Source organism: Musa acuminata, chromosome BXJ2-9, assembly GCF_036884655.1.
Source record: "Musa acuminata AAA Group cultivar baxijiao chromosome BXJ2-9, Cavendish_Baxijiao_AAA, whole genome shotgun sequence".
Lineage (NCBI taxonomy): Eukaryota > Viridiplantae > Streptophyta > Magnoliopsida > Zingiberales > Musaceae > Musa > Musa acuminata.
Genome location: NC_088346.1, coordinates 4,855,241 through 4,871,583, shown reverse-complemented (window position 1 = coordinate 4,871,583; position 16,343 = coordinate 4,855,241). Strand labels below are relative to the sequence as shown.

Below are 16,343 nucleotides of genomic sequence, written 5' to 3'. Positions count from 1 at the left end.
AGCATCAGCCTTTGGTGGTACATTCTTGACTATCTCAGGCTGTGTAAATCCATCGACAGATTGGAAGTACCGCACGACCAATCGAACTCGGCTGTAATCACTCCCATCCCTCCATGCACTGATTGCTTTCTCATAAAATAGCCGATTGAGAACCCTAAAATCCTCTGCAAATACCTGCAGCAAGTGATTCACGTTGAGATGATCACAGTTCTGCTTCGTGGGTGTGGATGCTCGTACGAATTAGGAATGACAGTTCTAATTGGTCCTTTGAAGTTGACTTGAAACCAGCATCGACATGACACTGAATACTTGTCGAGACGTAACCCCGTTTGACACCACAAATTAGTTGGGTTGACATGCAGTCGTGCCGTAACCCCATTAACGACTAATGACCTATGCCGGCAAGTAGTAGATAACCAGGTAAGAAGTGAACGGAGCTACTTCTTTCCATTGGCTCTCTACGCTGCAAGCGGACTTCCTTACCGGCTCTGCCGGCGAGCTTCTGCTTCTTCTTCTTCTTTAAAACTTGGGAATCAGCACTTCATCTGACACCAGAATTTGCAGCAACAAGGACTAGAATGCCTTTTTCTCTCCATTCCTCTTCTCCTCTTCCTCATAAAGCAAGGAAAGAGGAAGAGATCGGGGCTGCCGCCGGGGCCGTGGAGGCTCCCCGTCGTCGGGAACCTCCACCAGGTCGGGGCAAATCCTCACCTCGCCCTCCGCGTGCTGGCCGAGCGCCACGGCCCGCTCATGTAGGACTCGGCTCCATTCCTACCGTGGTCATCTCCTCCGCCCACGTCGCCCGGGAGGCCCTCAGGGCCCACGACCTCGCCTTCGCCGGCAGGCCGACGCTGTACGCGGCGGAAAGGCTGTCCTACAGCCTCCGGGACGTGGCGTTCGCGCCGCACGGGGAGTACTGGCGGCAGGCGCGCAAGATGTTCATGGTGGAGCTGCTAAGCGCCAAGCGGGTGCGATCCTTCCGCGGCGTCAGGGAGCGGGAAGTGGCGTCTCTGGTCGCCTCGATCCGGCGGCTCGCTCCCTGTTCGTCGTCGTCCCCTATCGACCTGAGCAGGATGGCACTGTCGGTAACGAACGTCGTCACGTGCCGAGCGGCGTTCGGCGACGAGTGCGAAACCGCCGGGAGCGGGAGGCTGCATCGGGTGCCGGAGGAGATGCAGAGCGTGCTGGGGGGGTTCTGCGCCGGGGACTTCTTCCCGTGGTTGCGGTGGATTCGTGCGTTGGACGGGCTTCGGGCAAGGGTGGAGAGGGTGTTCGGGGAGTTGGATGATATCTACAGCCAAGTGATCGAGGAGCACCTCCGAGGAGACCGCACATCGGACCAAGGAGACTTGGTGCAGGTACTGCTTCGGCTGCGAGAGGATCCAACGCAAAGGAACACCATCGGCAGTATGGATCACATCAAGGGTCTTCTCACGGTACTCTCTCTCTTTCCTCCTCTCCATTCATGAACGCAACGCGATCTCTCTCTCTCTCCGTGGTCATCAACGAGTTCTACGAGATCCCCGCGGGTACGAGAGTCGTCGTCAATGCCAAGGCCATCGGCACGGACCCCTCCAGCTGGAGCAACCCGCAGGAGTTTCGGCCGGAGAGGTTCTCGAGCGGCGGCGATGTCGGCGACGGCGACGTCAAATGGGAAGAGTGCTTCGGGTTCGTCCCCTTTGGGGTCGGCCGGAGGAGCTGCCCGGGCATCAACTTCGGGTTGGCGGTGGTGGAGCTGGTCTTGGCGAATCTGTTGTACTGCTTCGATTGGGTGGCGCGGCTGGGAAATGGAGAGGAGTTGGATGTGGAGGAGGCGTTTGGAATGGCAGTGCATAGGTGTTGTGGTAAACAACCCGGAGCGGTTGCCTCGGGCCCGACGCGGCTCGGTTTGGGTCCGGATGGCGGGATCCTCCTGGTGCGGCCCTCGGGCTCGCCGAGGTAGTCGGCTGCGGCGGTCCGATCGGGATGGGGTCGGCCGTCTCTGCCGGAGGGGGCTCCTCGACGCGCACGCGCCCTGTCTGCGGTCCTGCACACAGGTCGGGTTGGGAGGCTCGACCCGACCCCTCCGACGATCCAGTCAGTAGATGGTGGAGGGGGTAGAAAGAAGAAGAGGAGTTTGAGGTGTCTTCCTTGCGTGTTTTCTCCCCTGTCCGCCCCTCTTCCTGTTCGGAAGTCAGGGCTTTTATAGGGAAGCCTACCGTTGTTTGATGTGTCCGCTTGCAGGGGGCAGGTTGGTTGCGTCTGACGTTGGTTTGGCGTGGCGTGAAGAGCCGAGCCCGAGTTGGCGTTAATGCGCCTCAGGCTGTGTTCCGGTCTGTTTGATCGGGTGCCGTCGCGTCGTCCGAGGCGTGAGGCGTCATCAGACGTCAGCCGGGTCTTATCATAATTACTATCCTCATCATATTCCCCCCCGGAAAGAAGCTATGTGTCGGTCGTTGTAACGGGAGTCCGAGGCATGGCTTCAACTTTCAGACGGGCTGGCCGCGCAAGCGCGGTCTCGGGGGGCGTGTAGCCGAGGAGCACGACGCAGGCGGGTTGGCCGCGCAAGTGTCTCGGGTGGGCAAGGAGCCAGGGGCATGGTCCGAGGAGCACGACGCAGGCGGGCTGGCCGCGCAGGCATGTCTCGGGAAGCATGGAGCCGAGGAGCACGACGCAGGCGGGCAGGCCGCGCAGGTGTGTCTCGGGAGGCATGTGCCGAGGAGCACGACGCAGGCGGGCTGGCTGCGCAGGTGTGTCTCGGGAGGCATGAAGTCGAGGAGCACGACGCAGGCGAGCAGGCCGCAGGCAGGCTGGCCGCGCAGGTGTGTCTCGGGGGCATGAAGCCGAGGAGCACGACGCAGGAGGGCTAGCCGCGCAGGCGTGTCTCAGGAGGCATGTGCCGCGGAGCACGACGCAGGCGGGTTGGCCACGTAGGTATGTCTCGGGGGCATGAAGCCAAGGAGCACGACGCAGGCGGGCTGGCCGCGCAGGTGTGTCTCGGGGGCATGAAGCCGAGGAGCACGATGTAGGCGGGCTGGCCACGCAAGTGTGTCTCGGGGGCATGAAGCCGAGGAGCACGACGCAGGCGGGCAGGCCGCGCAGGTGTGGCTTCGGGAATCATACGGTCGAGTAGCACGACGCAGGCGGGCAGGTCGCGCAGGTGGACTCGGGCGGTCTATGGTCGAGGGACATGGCTCAGGCTGAGGGGCGTGGCTCGGGCCGAGGGACACGGCTCAGGCGAGCAGGCCGCGCTGAGGTGGACTCGGCGGTCTGTGGCCGAGAGATATGGCTCGGGCTGAGGGACGTGGCTTAGGCCGAGGGACACGGCTCAGGCGAGCAGGCCGCGCTAAGGTGGCCTCGGTCTGTCTATGACCGAGGGACATGGCTCAGGCCGAGGGACATGGCTCAGGCGAGCAGGCCGCGCTGAGGTGGCCTCGGCGGTCTGTGGCCGAGAGATATGGCTCGGGCCGAGGGACGTGGCTCAGGTCGAGGGACACGGCTCAAGCGAGCAGGCCGCGCTGAGGTGGCCTTGGTCTGTCTATGACCGAGGGACATGGCTCAGGCCGAGGGACTCGATCGGTCTATGGCAGAGGGACATGGCTCAGGCCGAGGGACGTGGCTCAGGCCGAGGGACACGGCTTAGGCGAGCAGGCCGAGCTGAGGTGGACTCGGCGATTTGTGGTCGAGAAATGCAACTCAGGTGGTCAAGCGGCCCTAAGGTGGGCTCGACAGTCTATGGCCGGGAGATGTAGATTCAGAAGATTTTAAGCCTCGAGCCGAGAGGGGGTCAGGTATATACTGAACCTTTGCTCCGAAGAAACTGAGGCAAAGCTTAGATCTCTTTTTATGACTACATCGGGTAGCCGCCGCGGGTGCTTGACCTCTCTTACAGAGCCCGCGGTCAGGAGTCGTCCCTTCTCCTCACGGTCTCCCAGGCCCCCGCGGCGATGTAATGGTTAGCTCGTTGGAGCGTCTCTGGCACCGTGGTGGGAGGTCACTCCGTGAGGGACCAGAGGAACCTGGAAGGTCGCAGCCTATCATCAACACCTGCACTAACAGAGAGGGGTGAGTGTTCGGCAAGCCCCGGATTTGCGTGGCAAAATGATCCACATAATGTGAGAAGAGCTCGTCCTCCCTTTGTTTGAGTCCAAGGAGCAGTGTCGCGGAAGGCTTCGGCCGTGCATAGGCCACGAAGTGGAGCTCGAAGTTCTTGACGAGCTGGTCGAAGGAAGCGATCGTTCCGGTCTTCAAGGCATCGTACCATGCGTGGGCCGGCCCTCTCAGAGTGGTAGGGAATGCTCTGCACATCAAGGCATCAGAGTTTTCGCATAGCGCCATCTGGGCGCGAAAAGCAACTACATGGTCCGTCGGGTCGGTGGAGCCATCGTAAGCGTCGAGAGATGGAGCTGGAAGTCCGGGAGGACTGTTTGATCTCGTATCTCGGGCGTGAAGGGAGACCCTTGGTGTGCGTCCTCCCTTAGCTCTTCCTTGGACCTGCGGACCTCTTTCTGCACCTCGTCGAGTCACTGACTGATGAAGTGTAATTGGGCCCGCAGGGAGTCCGAAGAGAGTGCCTCGGTCTCCGAGCGGCCGCTCGGGTTTGCCATCACTGGATCCCCGAGTGTGGCCGGTCGGACCCGAGGCGAAGTGGGGAACTCCGGAAGTGTCGTGTGGGCCCAAACGGGCGGCTCGTATTGTCGCAGTGGTTGGACTGCAGGCGGGTGCGTCGGATGAGGAACGAGCGGGATGATGGTTTGCACCACATCCATCAGAGCTCGGACTTGACGGGCGAGGTCCTGAAAGGCCTCGGGTGACACGGGCGTTGAGTCGGCGAGGGCACCGTCGGGCGACGACAAACCCGGGTTGTTGGACATTTGCCAGTATCGTTTGAAGATCGTGGCGGAGTGTTCGTCACGATGACCTCTGTGCGGGGGATGTTCCCCTAAGGCTTCAGTCGGGTACGACTTGTCAGCCGTGGCGTGAAGAGCCGAGCCTGAGTTGGCGTTAATGCGCCTCGGGCTGTGTTCCGGGCTGTTTGACCGGGTGCCGTCGCATCGTCCGAGGCGTGAGGCGTCATCTGACGTCAGCCGGGTCTTAATAGCCTCTTTGTCCGGTGGCCAAACCTTACGATTATGGTAAGGCCTCTTTGCATACTGTTGTGAGCTTTCTTTTTATGGATATGTTTCTTTATGATTTGGGTTGTCGAGGTTTGAGCATATTGGTCTCAGCTTTTGTGTGGATTTATCCTTTTTTTCTAATTTGATGAAAAATATGTAATATCACAAAAAATCCCATTGATCACACATCATTTTCATACTTGTAGATAGATCAAATTTAGGCTTCTGCACATAAATCCTCGATTATGTCATTCTCGTATTGATCGTGCTAATGATTCGATATTCAATTATAATTACAGTTAATACAGTTATAATTACAGTTTAATACGAGAGAACAAATCGGTACTTAACGTAAATTAAACAGAAATTACTACAGTATCTTCTCAAAACAAACAGTTCGAAAATGAGAGGAAAACAGACATCGCATTTCGACGTTATCTCTCATGCAGAAAATATGAAATTTTTAAGCAAAAGAAACCAAGATTTAGGTTAAACTACTCGTGTAATCCCTAACAAATTCCACAACTCAGTTTCCCAACGTATTGACATACTACTAAAATATATACATAAAAGACTAAGACTTGGAAGATTTGAGATTAGTAACATACTTGGCAGGAGCACGATTGCGCCATTTTCCTCGAAAGGATCCATCAGCAGTCCCTACTGCACCTCTCCCACTCACCGCCCATGGCCAGGGAGTTGCACTAATCTTATTTGCTATCCAGCAATCCCATCTATTCTCCTGAAGCCGAGTCTTCATTCTCTCACTCAAACACTGCTGCATTTGCCCCCAGTCAGAATTTGGCATGGGCTCTACAAGACAAGAAATTTTTGTATTTGCCACAACTGCAACTCAGCTTCATCGTAAAAATGAATCGGATGCCGAAATGATATTTCACACTGAGAAAAGTTTGTTGATACCTGTGACATGAGTACTCGACTCCTTGGCGCTTGCTACTGATACTGCTACTTCCCAGTTGTTTGCTGGTGCTGCCATCTTGTTTCCATCACCTTGCATGTCACTCGTAGAAATTGCTTTCAACAAACCAACATCCACAAGCAAAGGGTATTCACTCTGTTGTTGAAGAAAAATCATGTATGCAAATTAAGTCTAAAATCAAATATAATACAACAACAACAAAATCATAAATCCGAATTATTTGGGGTCGACAATATAGATCATTTGTTGTTATTGAGATACATTAAGATCTGTAAAAAAATCATATGCTTAGTCTAGCTTAGTGTTCCTAAATATTTATTTATAGTTTTTATTAAAATCTTTTTAGATCTTCCTCTATATCTCCTTATGCTACTTCTCGTAATACCACTAACATTGAGGGGTAGAAACATGAAGGGGTAGAGGAAGACCTAAAAAATTTATAAATAAAGATTTAAGTATTCTAAACTTAATTAAACTATAAAACCAACATAGTGACCAAGAAAAACAAGTGCAAGCTAAATCAGACTAACATGGGTGCCCTACTCAAGAAAATAGATCTATCATTGCTAGAACACACAGAGACAACTTAACCACCTTGTAACTCAAAGGCTAGCCACCAAGAAACTCTTCATACTTTTCAGATACATATAATATTACAGAGGTAAGTCCAGATAAAAAAAATGCTCCAAAACTATGACAAATATCTGTCGAGAAATCTCTTCTGGCTGAATTATCTGCCAATTTACTCCATTAAATTTATAATTTTTGCAATATATCAGACTCCAAGCAGCTACTTAAGGAGGGAAAGAACAACAAACATAACAGAAATAGGAGAAAATAAGGTAATCTACACATATGTTTGCCTCTGGTCATTTGACTGCAGATTTGAAAATACTGCCCAAGGATTTCTTTTAACACCAAAATAATGGAACTTATAAACTTTTAACCCTAAAAAGTTAATTTATACATTATCTATGATCAAAAGTTTACAAGATAACTATCTCATAAAAATTATAAAAGCTTAACAGCAATGTAAGTATAACAAACCTGTTCTGCTTTGCCATTAGCATGAGATTCAGGCTGACTTCTACAATAGTTTGCATGCGCCTGATGAAGCCTGTTTGAAATGAGTGAATCGCATCTGCCATCTCCATCAGATGTCCCATCTTTCCTATTTAAAATTCTCTTTAAGCTGCTTCTCTTCCGAACAAAGAGTTCATTCTTTTCGAATAGAATGTTCTCATTTGGCTCAGCAGTTATGATAGGCTTTTCAGTGTTGCTTGGATTTAATTTCCTTCTCCTTCATCAAAGAATAAGAAGCGACTTAATTAAAAGAAATATTTACAACTAGAGAAGAGTAAATTGCTCCTAGTGGAGCAATTTATCAGTTCTCATACTAGGAAAAGACCAAGTTGCCCCTGGTCCTTCTCCTAGTACTTATAGGTTACTCCACTATGGTCAATTATATAAATCTTCCCCTGCAACTATCATGTAAGATAAAATGAAATGAATCAAGAACTTAGTAGGACATATATATATACATATACATATGTATGTGTATACATGTATACAGATACATGTATATGTACATGTACACACACACACACACTATATATATATATATATATATATATCACACACACACACACACTATATATATATATATATATATATATATATATATATATAGTGTGTGTGTGTGTGTGTACATGTACATATACATGTATCTGTATACATGTATACACATACATATGTTTATGTATATATATATATGTCCTTTATGCCTAATGCATGTCCAAGAGTTTGTTAAGATCCCGATTTTCAAGTAATTTAAGTCTTAGATTGTTCAATCAGTTTGCTATTGATATTTCTTTCAGGAAATTCTTACAGAAATGCGTGTGAATTATCCATCCATCAAAAACAGCATCTCTGCCAGTACTGAAACAAGTTAATCAAATCAAGAAAAATAATGTGCCATCTAGTTTACATGTAAAAAATGTCTATGGATTACACGTAGAACAAGAATCCTGGAACTAACACCAGCATTACAATATTTTTTTCCTCCAGCAAGTAGGCAATTAGAAACATTTGGAGAAACTTATGTTACAATGTTCAGTGCACGGTTGAATAAGATTAACAACATATGAAGTTAAAAGTTGCAAGGTCAACTGAGCAAAAATAAGATGCATTGCAGATACAAACTCATAGACAACTACGGTAAACAGAGAATCATAACTCTAAAAGATAAAGGCATATAAAAATTACTTCAACATCCGAGTCTTGTTCATATGCTCCTTTTTTTTCAAGTTTGTCTCTTCGCTCAAAATTGCATGGATGTTTGTTGTGTTCTGTTGAAAATCACAGCTACCCTCTCCTTTGTTTCTTTTATTAGTCTGTGAGTTCACGGGGAGATCTGGATGAACGAGAAGGTTCTTATCAATATGCTTGCATTGTTTCACAACATTCTCAGAATCTTGCATGAAATATGCACTGTTACATGTCCCAAGAAGCTGCCTCTGTTTACAAGCCTTCTTTCTCACCCTAGAATAAAAGAAGCACAGTGTCATTATGGGAGGCCATGATGCCATGGAAACTTACTATGACAAATACTTATAAGAAATGCAATTCCAAGAATACAGGATAACAATGTATAAATTCCTTCTCCTTGCTTATGTCATTGTGCCTCCATCGAGTATCAATTTACTGGATATCATGAGAAGAAATCAACAAGATATAATGTACACTAGGCATTTTAAGGGAAGTAATCAAACATGTAAAATTCACCACTGAAGCAGCACATTTATGAGCAGCGAAAAAAGAACAGTACTCCAAGATTTATCTTCCCTGATTGTGATGGCTTTACACAAAAGAGTTAACTAATATACTTAAAAATTAAAATGACATAATTAAACTGTAACCAAATCCTGTGTATCATTTAAATTGGAAACTAAAACATACATCAAGGATTCAACCTTTTCTCATGAGCCAACTTATGAACGGTTTATACAAGAGAAGATGTAAGAGTAACATAATGATCTGACAGGATGGAAACCATCAGGAGGTCTACTGATTCAAAGCAAGTGAAAGTATAAAGTTGCACAAAAGGAATTGCTTAACCTAGAATGTACAAAATGATCATTTTTTTATAACTGTATATAATTCAGCTTAACCTAGATTGGATCTCAGACAATTATTGAATATGCTCTAGCAAGCTACAGAAACAACAATAGTTAATACCTTCACCTTCAACAGCTGATTTTGTGAGGAATGAAGACCAATACTAGAATCCTCTGAAGTCAAATTTAATATAGTCTACACATCATGAGTTCCCAGTATGCAGATGTATATGAGAAGACTACCCTCAACCTTTAGGTTCGTCCTTGCGATACTTGTCCTAGTGAATCTCATAATTCCTAGAAAGTGAAATAGTCAAAAGAATGTATACCTGATGATATCCTTGTCCCTGAAGATGCTGGTTGATTCAAATGGAGGTAAGACAAATTCATCCATCTGTAGTAGGAGAAAAAAATAGATTACGAAAATATACATATAATGTGGATGCCTACCCAAATTGAAACTCGATTACTGCTTCGTCCATTAGCATGATGACCATAACAATAATCAGAAGCATCGACGACGCAGTTCAAAGAAACACATCAAGAAACAAGAACATACACAAAAGTAAAAAAAGATTAGACAATAGATTAAAAAGAAGAGAGAAGAAGTAATGCACCAAGAAAATTTCGCCATTATGAGACGATATTAAGGATTTGAAGCTCAAGATCATTACAATGTTTCTTGATGGGGAGGAGGGAGATGCGCGAGGAACGGCGTACGTAGAGGCAGATGCCGCGCGGGCAAGAGCGGTGGAGGGCAAAGGAGCGGGCGAGGTGGGCGGCGAGATCAGCGACGGTGGGCAGGTGGGGGCCGAGGAGGATCCAGCAGCGGTGGAGGCCGTCCTTCCGCTGGGACTTGGTGAGCAGTCGGCGATGGTCCTCGAACTCCACGCGAACCCTCATCGGCTCCGCCATGAGGGAGGCCAAAGCGGTGGAGTTGCTCGCGGGGTTTCTTTCACCTCCTCGGGGAGGGCGAGAAGCGCACCTGTCCGTGTTCACGTCCTTTCCTCCCCTGGAACGTGAGACCGACGGCGTCAACGTCAGTTTGACGTCTGTTTGAGTTCATGCGCGATCGACGCTAGACAAACTGACGGGGTTGGCTGAATCACCTTGGAAACTTCCACCGGGTGTTGTGGCAGCATCTCGCGAAACCCCAAACAATGGTTGGTGCGCTGATAAGTTTTCTGGGTCCCACGTCACGCCACTAAGGTAGGCGACAGGTCGCTCGGACGCACGTGCGAAGAGAACTGATGATATCGGGTCGGATCAGAACGGGTCGTATCGAGATGAAAACCGAATACGTGCTCAGCACCTCGTGCGGAGGCTCCATGATTCTTTTCCAAAGATTATTACAACACTGTGTCTTAACCCTCTCTAAATACATAATACACAGTACATAGGGCCAGGCTCTGCAACCTGCTTAATTCACAGGTGAATTGTCTTCATGCAAAATATCACCTGGATTCAGTGACAGATCCTTGTATTATTATACAAAAATGACGTCTCATTGGATTCCATGAGCAAATCCTGCAAAAATTGCGTATAAAAACAAGTAATCAACAACAACAACAAGCAAAAACTGCATCAACTGCTTTTAATCCAGCTTTGCAATGACTGCATCAACGACTTCTTGGGTCGTGCTGCTTCCTCCCAAGTCTTTAGTCCTGTACTTGCCTTCTGCTATTACGCGCTTCACAGCGGTTTCAAGCCGGTCTGCAAAGGATGGGAACTGCAGGTGCCTCAACATCATCGCAGATGATAGCAGCAGGGCCACCGGGTTTGCCTTCTTCTGCTCCACAATCTTCTCATTCCCTACGTTGCCTGCTGAAGCACCTTGCTCAAACACTGCATGATCTTGACCAACATTACCTGAGAACCCGAAAAAGAAGATGATCAGATGTGAATTCAAGTTAATATACTGATAATTAGAGTTTAATCTTTGTAGTGCCATGAGTGGTCAGCATTGATAGGTTCAATTACATAAACTAGATATGATGCACCATGCCATAAATCTAAATCTAAAATTACATAGGCCAAAGGAGACAACAAAGTCTAAAGCTATAACGGGCACATTGCAGAAGTCGACACCATAAGGGTAGTACTAGATTTTTGTCATTTTGTGTCAAATTCTTGTCACCTACGGCCTCCAAATGCAGAAAGCCGATAGCTTAGATCCCCATGGTCCCCTCCATCAGCATGAATGATGGAGAATTAAGCAACAATGAAATTTTAGGTCAGAACATTGTTAAACTAACCTCCTGGCATGACACCAGTGCCTCCAGCAATACCTGCAGCTGTGTTCGCCACCAGATTGCCGTAAAGATTTGGTGTGACCTGCAAATGGATGATTCAGATTCAATCTAGTGCTGATACTTTATATGCAAGCATGTGTATAAGATATTCTGTGTTTGAAACATACAATTCACTTGAATCATAATATATAAATCATCCATATTTAGTAAATAAAATAAATGTTACTTAAATTACATAAGGCCACAGCTCAATCAAAATAAACCATTCACATTTTAGCATGAAATAAATGATATATGATGCCTTGTTAGAAGTATCATAAACTTACTTTCGAATTTGCTAACTTATGCTACATATGCAAGAAGAGGGAAGTTAATTTTTGTCAAATGTATCTTGAACCTTTCAAATCACCTTTCTCATGTGATGAAAGTGAATTAACTTTTTTATGTTTCGCATAAATGTTCTTGTTATTCTGTTGGGATGGGCTGGAGATTCTCACAATTACATATTCTAAAGATCATACATTGTTGAAATTGTACAAGGTTGTCCTAGTATGCAACATGTAGCATTATCTAGGAAAACACAACAATTGATTGGTGTCCATGACATGCCATGCCCAACTATACTAAGATTTTTCATGACATATCATGTAGTTCCCATGCCACAAGTCATGTCCCTGCTTGGAAGCCAGGCACTTCAAAATTATACCACAACAACATGATAGTGATGGTGGTCAACAAACAGTCCAGAAGCTACACGAATAAAAGTAGTTACACAAATTACATGGACCCTCCAAATGAAAATAATCACTCTAATAATAGATCTAAGAAACAATAATCCAAAATTTTCATTAACTTGAAAAGTGAACTAAATATGATGCAGCATACCATAACATCAAACTGCTCAGGCTTTGAAACGAGTTGCATACAGCAGTTATCAACAATGATCTCATTATACTTTATCCCTGGATATTTTTTTGCAACCTCACGACATGATTCTAAGAACAGACCATCTGCAAGCTTCATAATATTGGCCTTGTGCACAGCCGTGACTGTTTTTCTGTTGTTAAGGTATGCGTACTCAAAAGCATACTTGGCAATTCGCTCAGAACAGAACTTTGTAATCACCTAGCAAAGATGTCAAAAGGACAAGAAATAAACAAGAGGGGAGAAAGACTTAACACAAACAAGAAATGAAAGATATCAATCACTAAAGGAAAGCAGTACAATATACAGACTGCTCAAACTGAAGATTGATTTTGCTATATGGCTCTACTAGAATTTAATGCCTAATTGCATCCGAATTTATCAATTAAAACAGGACTGATCCAACTCCAAATGGACAACTGAGAGTTTAAAAAGACAGTCAAAGTAATAGTCATAACTTCAGACAAAGTACAAGCAAGGACATCAGAGAACGAAGCTAGAGTAAACAAGCAATCAAAATAAGAAAGCAAAACTACAGCACACAAAATGAAAGGAGTGAGGACTTTAAATCGAAGTGAGATTATCTTGTTTCATAGATTTTACAGTGGTTCTAAGAGCAATGGACAGCAAGAGATAAAGGACAGTCCCAGTTTGGCTAGGGATTTAACTGGTCGATTACCAAGATACTAAGTATCTCTATATCAGGGGTTCCAGTTTTGTTTCAGGTGTGCAAGTTATTGGGAGCTTTTTCCAAAGGATCTTAAGTGTCATGAGGTTTTCTATACTGTGATCTAACTATCCCCATGTGGAAGTCAACTAAAGTGAAAATTGTTCATCTGGCTTTCTTTATGGTGAAAATTCTGCATTTCCTCATGTTAGCAACCAAATGATTACACAAAAAGAAAGATGAAATGCAGTAAGACGATTAGTGTTCCTAATTAGGGTTTTAGGGTATCCTACACAATGTTTTAAGGCATACTAGAATAATTGGAAGCCAGTAGTTATGCAATTTCAGGGATGACAGACCACTAGGAATTTATTAGAGGGGTAAATAGAAAAACCCAACAGGAATCATACTCTTTTAGAAATCTTGGTTAAAGAAAACACCAAATAGAAAAGGAAAAAAAAATACAAAAGTGGTCAGCAACTCTGATTTCTCATGTGAACAAAACCAGAGATACGGAAAACAAACTAGTGCATACTTGTTTTTCATGACTCAAGAAAGAGCTGTGCCAGGCAAACTGACTTGCAGGCATCTTTTAACTCTTTAAAAGAGACCCAAAAAGAATATCAACTGACTATTACATAATATAAATGGTTCCTACCAAATTCAAACAAGTTCAAAACACAACATATTGGTCCTCTTTGGCAGTAAAGAATTCTAAAAAAAATATGCCAAAAAATCCTTAGAAAAGGTGAAAAGGATCTAGAACTCGTAGACATGTTATGCTCAAACTGGATTTTAGGTCCACCTGAACCTCACTTATTGTGAATTGCATCAGCTTGCAGCTACAACAATCATGTACTCAAAACATCATATGTATAAGCTTCAAGCAAAGTGCAACACATCACGATTTGATGAAACACTTTTATGCAACCCTGCCTACAAACTGGCGCATAATCGTCAAGTCTCATGCTCATCCTTCCTTTTTTCTTGACATCAATGGCAACCATTATTAATATGACCTTCCTTTTGCACTGAATGTCAACATAAGGATCACCAAATAGGCAAAACCAACTTTTGTATTTGTTGTTGCTCTTTCAGTGGCTCTTTGAATAGTATTTGATAAACATAATACTCTTCTTCAATATGCTCATGGCATGGTTCATCTCATATGGCCTCTTAGGCCAGTTGAACTGACAACTTGCTATGGTTGTTGTAGTGTAGCCTTTCACATCTTCTACATGCATTAGATACCACAAATTGGGGAAAGTTAGCCCAGCAACCCCACAACTTTATCAAATTTTCCATCCAACTTCAACAATAAAAATCATTCACATCAAGTCTTTGAATTAATTGTTGATGCAATCCATCATTTAAGGGCTCTAATAACAAACATATGTAGTACCAGGCATTACAGGACTCTACAAGGATTTGGATATAGGTGTCCAGAGTGAGAACCCAACAATGAAGGTTATGTTCAACGGAATCACCGTGAATAAGGTTTGGTTACAAAAGTTAGCAATTAGATAGAATGGATACTACAAAGATGGTTAACGAGTAAAATTTTAATGTACTGTGTGTGATATTATAGCTTAAAGTAAAAAAGAGACAACACACAGACACAAACATATAAAAGCTAGTCTCTGCCACACCAAATATATAGTCAGCGATAAGAGTATCCAAGGGTGACTACCATACCAAAAAGAAAATCATCCATAGGAGTCTAATAGCTTGATTGAGAAAACAAATATCTATAGCCATGCATGTCAACTCTGCTAATTTAATTTGTAATACTACATAAAAAGCATGCATCAAGTCCCAAAATAAAAACAGCAACCGTAAATTCAGTCATTTTGCTCAATCCCCTTCAACATCATCCCTCATCTCCACCACATTCAGGCATTCGTCACCACCAGTACGACCTCTTCTTTGCCACTGCCTACTGATTACTATTACGAAAATAATTATGCATTTGCTTCATCACGCTCTCTGGCACTTGTGACCAAACACATTTTTATCTACATGAACTAATGATCCACAAGAACAAGAAAGTCTTATGCAAACAATAATGAAAAGAAAATCTTATATTGGCAATTCTAGCGACAACTCGAATTCCATTCCATGTACAAGGAGCATACAGGTCATAGAAAAGAATTATAAAGTTGGAGAATTGTAATCATAAGAGTATTAGGTAAAGTTCCTCGTCCAAGTCCCCAACTCGCAAAGCTTTGGCAGAAATGTAAAGCTTCATACCTTGAGACTCTCCACGACGCCAGGAACGACCTCGTGCTCCAGACCGGAGTACTCCCCCTCGGTATTCTCCCTGATCACCACAATATCCACGTTCTCATGCCTGGTCGGCAGTCCCTGAAGGTTGAAGCAATGGACGAGCGACGCGTAGAGATCGAGTTCCCTTCTCAGCTGCATATTGAGGGAGCTGACCCCTCCGCCCACCGGCGTCCTGAGGCCGCCCTTGAGGCAGACCTTGTTCCTCCGGATCGACTCGATAACCTCTGCGGGCACCGTGGTCATGTCGCCGTGGACCTCATAGGTCTCGAAGTATACCGGCGCGTGCATCGCCTCCATGACCTGCTGCACGGCGCCGGTGACGAGGGGCCCGATCCCATCGCCTGGGATCAAGGTCACGGGCCTCGGGGCTCCGTCCCCGGGGCGGGGCATGTAGGTCACGAAACGCCGGGCCTCGGCGCGGCCACGCGGGGACCGCGGCGAGACGATGCCTTCGGCATCACGGAAGAGGTGGCGGAGAAGCGAACGGGTTCGCCTCGCCATTTCGGTCTTTGTGTCGTCGAATCGAGAGGTTAGGGTTTCAGACAGAACGACCAAATGACGAAGACACCCTCACTAGAGAGGGGTTTTGTAGTCATTTTGTCAAGCTAGAAAAGAGATAACGAAGTCAGCGTTATGATTATATAACGGATGTTATGATTATATATAACGTTCACAGAAGAAAGAAACGGAAAGTAGTGCGTATTTACTGATGTGAGAATGTTTTTATCTTTTTCGGAACATGTAAATTTCAGAAGATATTCTTGAGGATAAGGAAAAGGAAGAATTCGACAGACTTATGAGTTCTTGATTTCCTTTACTCTCTTAGTTAGGGAGCTAAGGGCTCTGTCTGATGGCCAAACACACGTATCTTTTAGTTGGATGTTGGATGTGGAGAAGGTGTTCGAGCTCACAATGCATAGGAAACGACCTCTTTGTCTGGTGGCCAAACACACATATCTTTTGGTTGGATGTTGGATGTGGAGGAGGTGTTTGAGCTCACAATGCATAGGAAACGACCTCTTTGTCTGATGGCAAAACACACGTATCTTTTAGTTGTTGGAT

General features: G+C 45.6%; 2 protein-coding genes and 1 pseudogene across 2 annotated transcripts; 1 reads left to right on the top strand and 2 right to left on the bottom strand.

The window, feature by feature from the left end:
* Nucleotides 1-549: 549 nt before the first annotated feature.
* Nucleotides 550-4,564, top strand: LOC135623993 (cytochrome P450 71A9-like; annotated as a pseudogene).
* An 884-nt stretch (nt 4,565-5,448) lies between these two features.
* Nucleotides 5,449-10,200, bottom strand: LOC135622712 (coilin-like). The gene is made up of 7 exons (XM_065124779.1): nt 9,873-10,200; nt 9,482-9,546; nt 8,534-8,577; nt 8,302-8,449; nt 7,084-7,336; nt 6,018-6,171; nt 5,449-5,909 (listed from the first exon to the last, which is right to left on the bottom strand). The coding sequence occupies exons 1-7, from the start codon at nt 10,065-10,067 to the stop codon at nt 5,671-5,673; spliced, it is 1,098 nt and encodes a 365-aa protein (XP_064980851.1). The 5' UTR covers nt 10,068-10,200; the 3' UTR covers nt 5,449-5,670.
* Nucleotides 10,201-10,562: 362 nt separating this feature from the next.
* On the bottom strand, nt 10,563-15,832 carry LOC135622710 (isocitrate dehydrogenase [NAD] regulatory subunit 1, mitochondrial). Its single transcript, XM_065124778.1, has 4 exons — nt 15,246-15,832; nt 12,290-12,529; nt 11,408-11,486; nt 10,563-11,021 (listed from the first exon to the last, which is right to left on the bottom strand). The coding sequence occupies exons 1-4, from the start codon at nt 15,780-15,782 to the stop codon at nt 10,747-10,749; spliced, it is 1,131 nt and encodes a 376-aa protein (XP_064980850.1). The 5' UTR covers nt 15,783-15,832; the 3' UTR covers nt 10,563-10,746.
* Nucleotides 15,833-16,343: the final 511 nt, after the last annotated feature.

What these genes read in the sequence shown, in the direction of transcription:
- LOC135622712 (XM_065124779.1), bottom strand. Translation starts at nt 10,067, where the DNA reads ATGGCGGAGCCGATGAGGGTTCGCGTGGAGTTCGAGGACCATCGCCGA. An exon ending in CGCGCGGCATCTGCCTCTAC is followed by an intron (nt 9,547 to 9,872) that starts GTACGCCGTTCC and finishes CTCCTACTACAG; the next exon opens with ATGGATGAATTTGTCTTACC. An exon ending in GTCGAGTACTCATGTCACAG is followed by an intron (nt 5,910 to 6,017) that starts GTATCAACAAAC and finishes CTTGTCTTGTAG; the next exon opens with AGCCCATGCCAAATTCTGAC.
- LOC135622710 (XM_065124778.1), bottom strand. Translation starts at nt 15,782, where the DNA reads ATGGCGAGGCGAACCCGTTCGCTTCTCCGCCACCTCTTCCGTGATGCC. An exon ending in GCGTCGTGGAGAGTCTCAAG is followed by an intron (nt 12,530 to 15,245) that starts GTATGAAGCTTT and finishes CATCTTTGCTAG; the next exon opens with GTGATTACAAAGTTCTGTTC. An exon ending in CTGAGCAGTTTGATGTTATG is followed by an intron (nt 11,487 to 12,289) that starts GTATGCTGCATC and finishes ATCCATTTGCAG; the next exon opens with GTCACACCAAATCTTTACGG.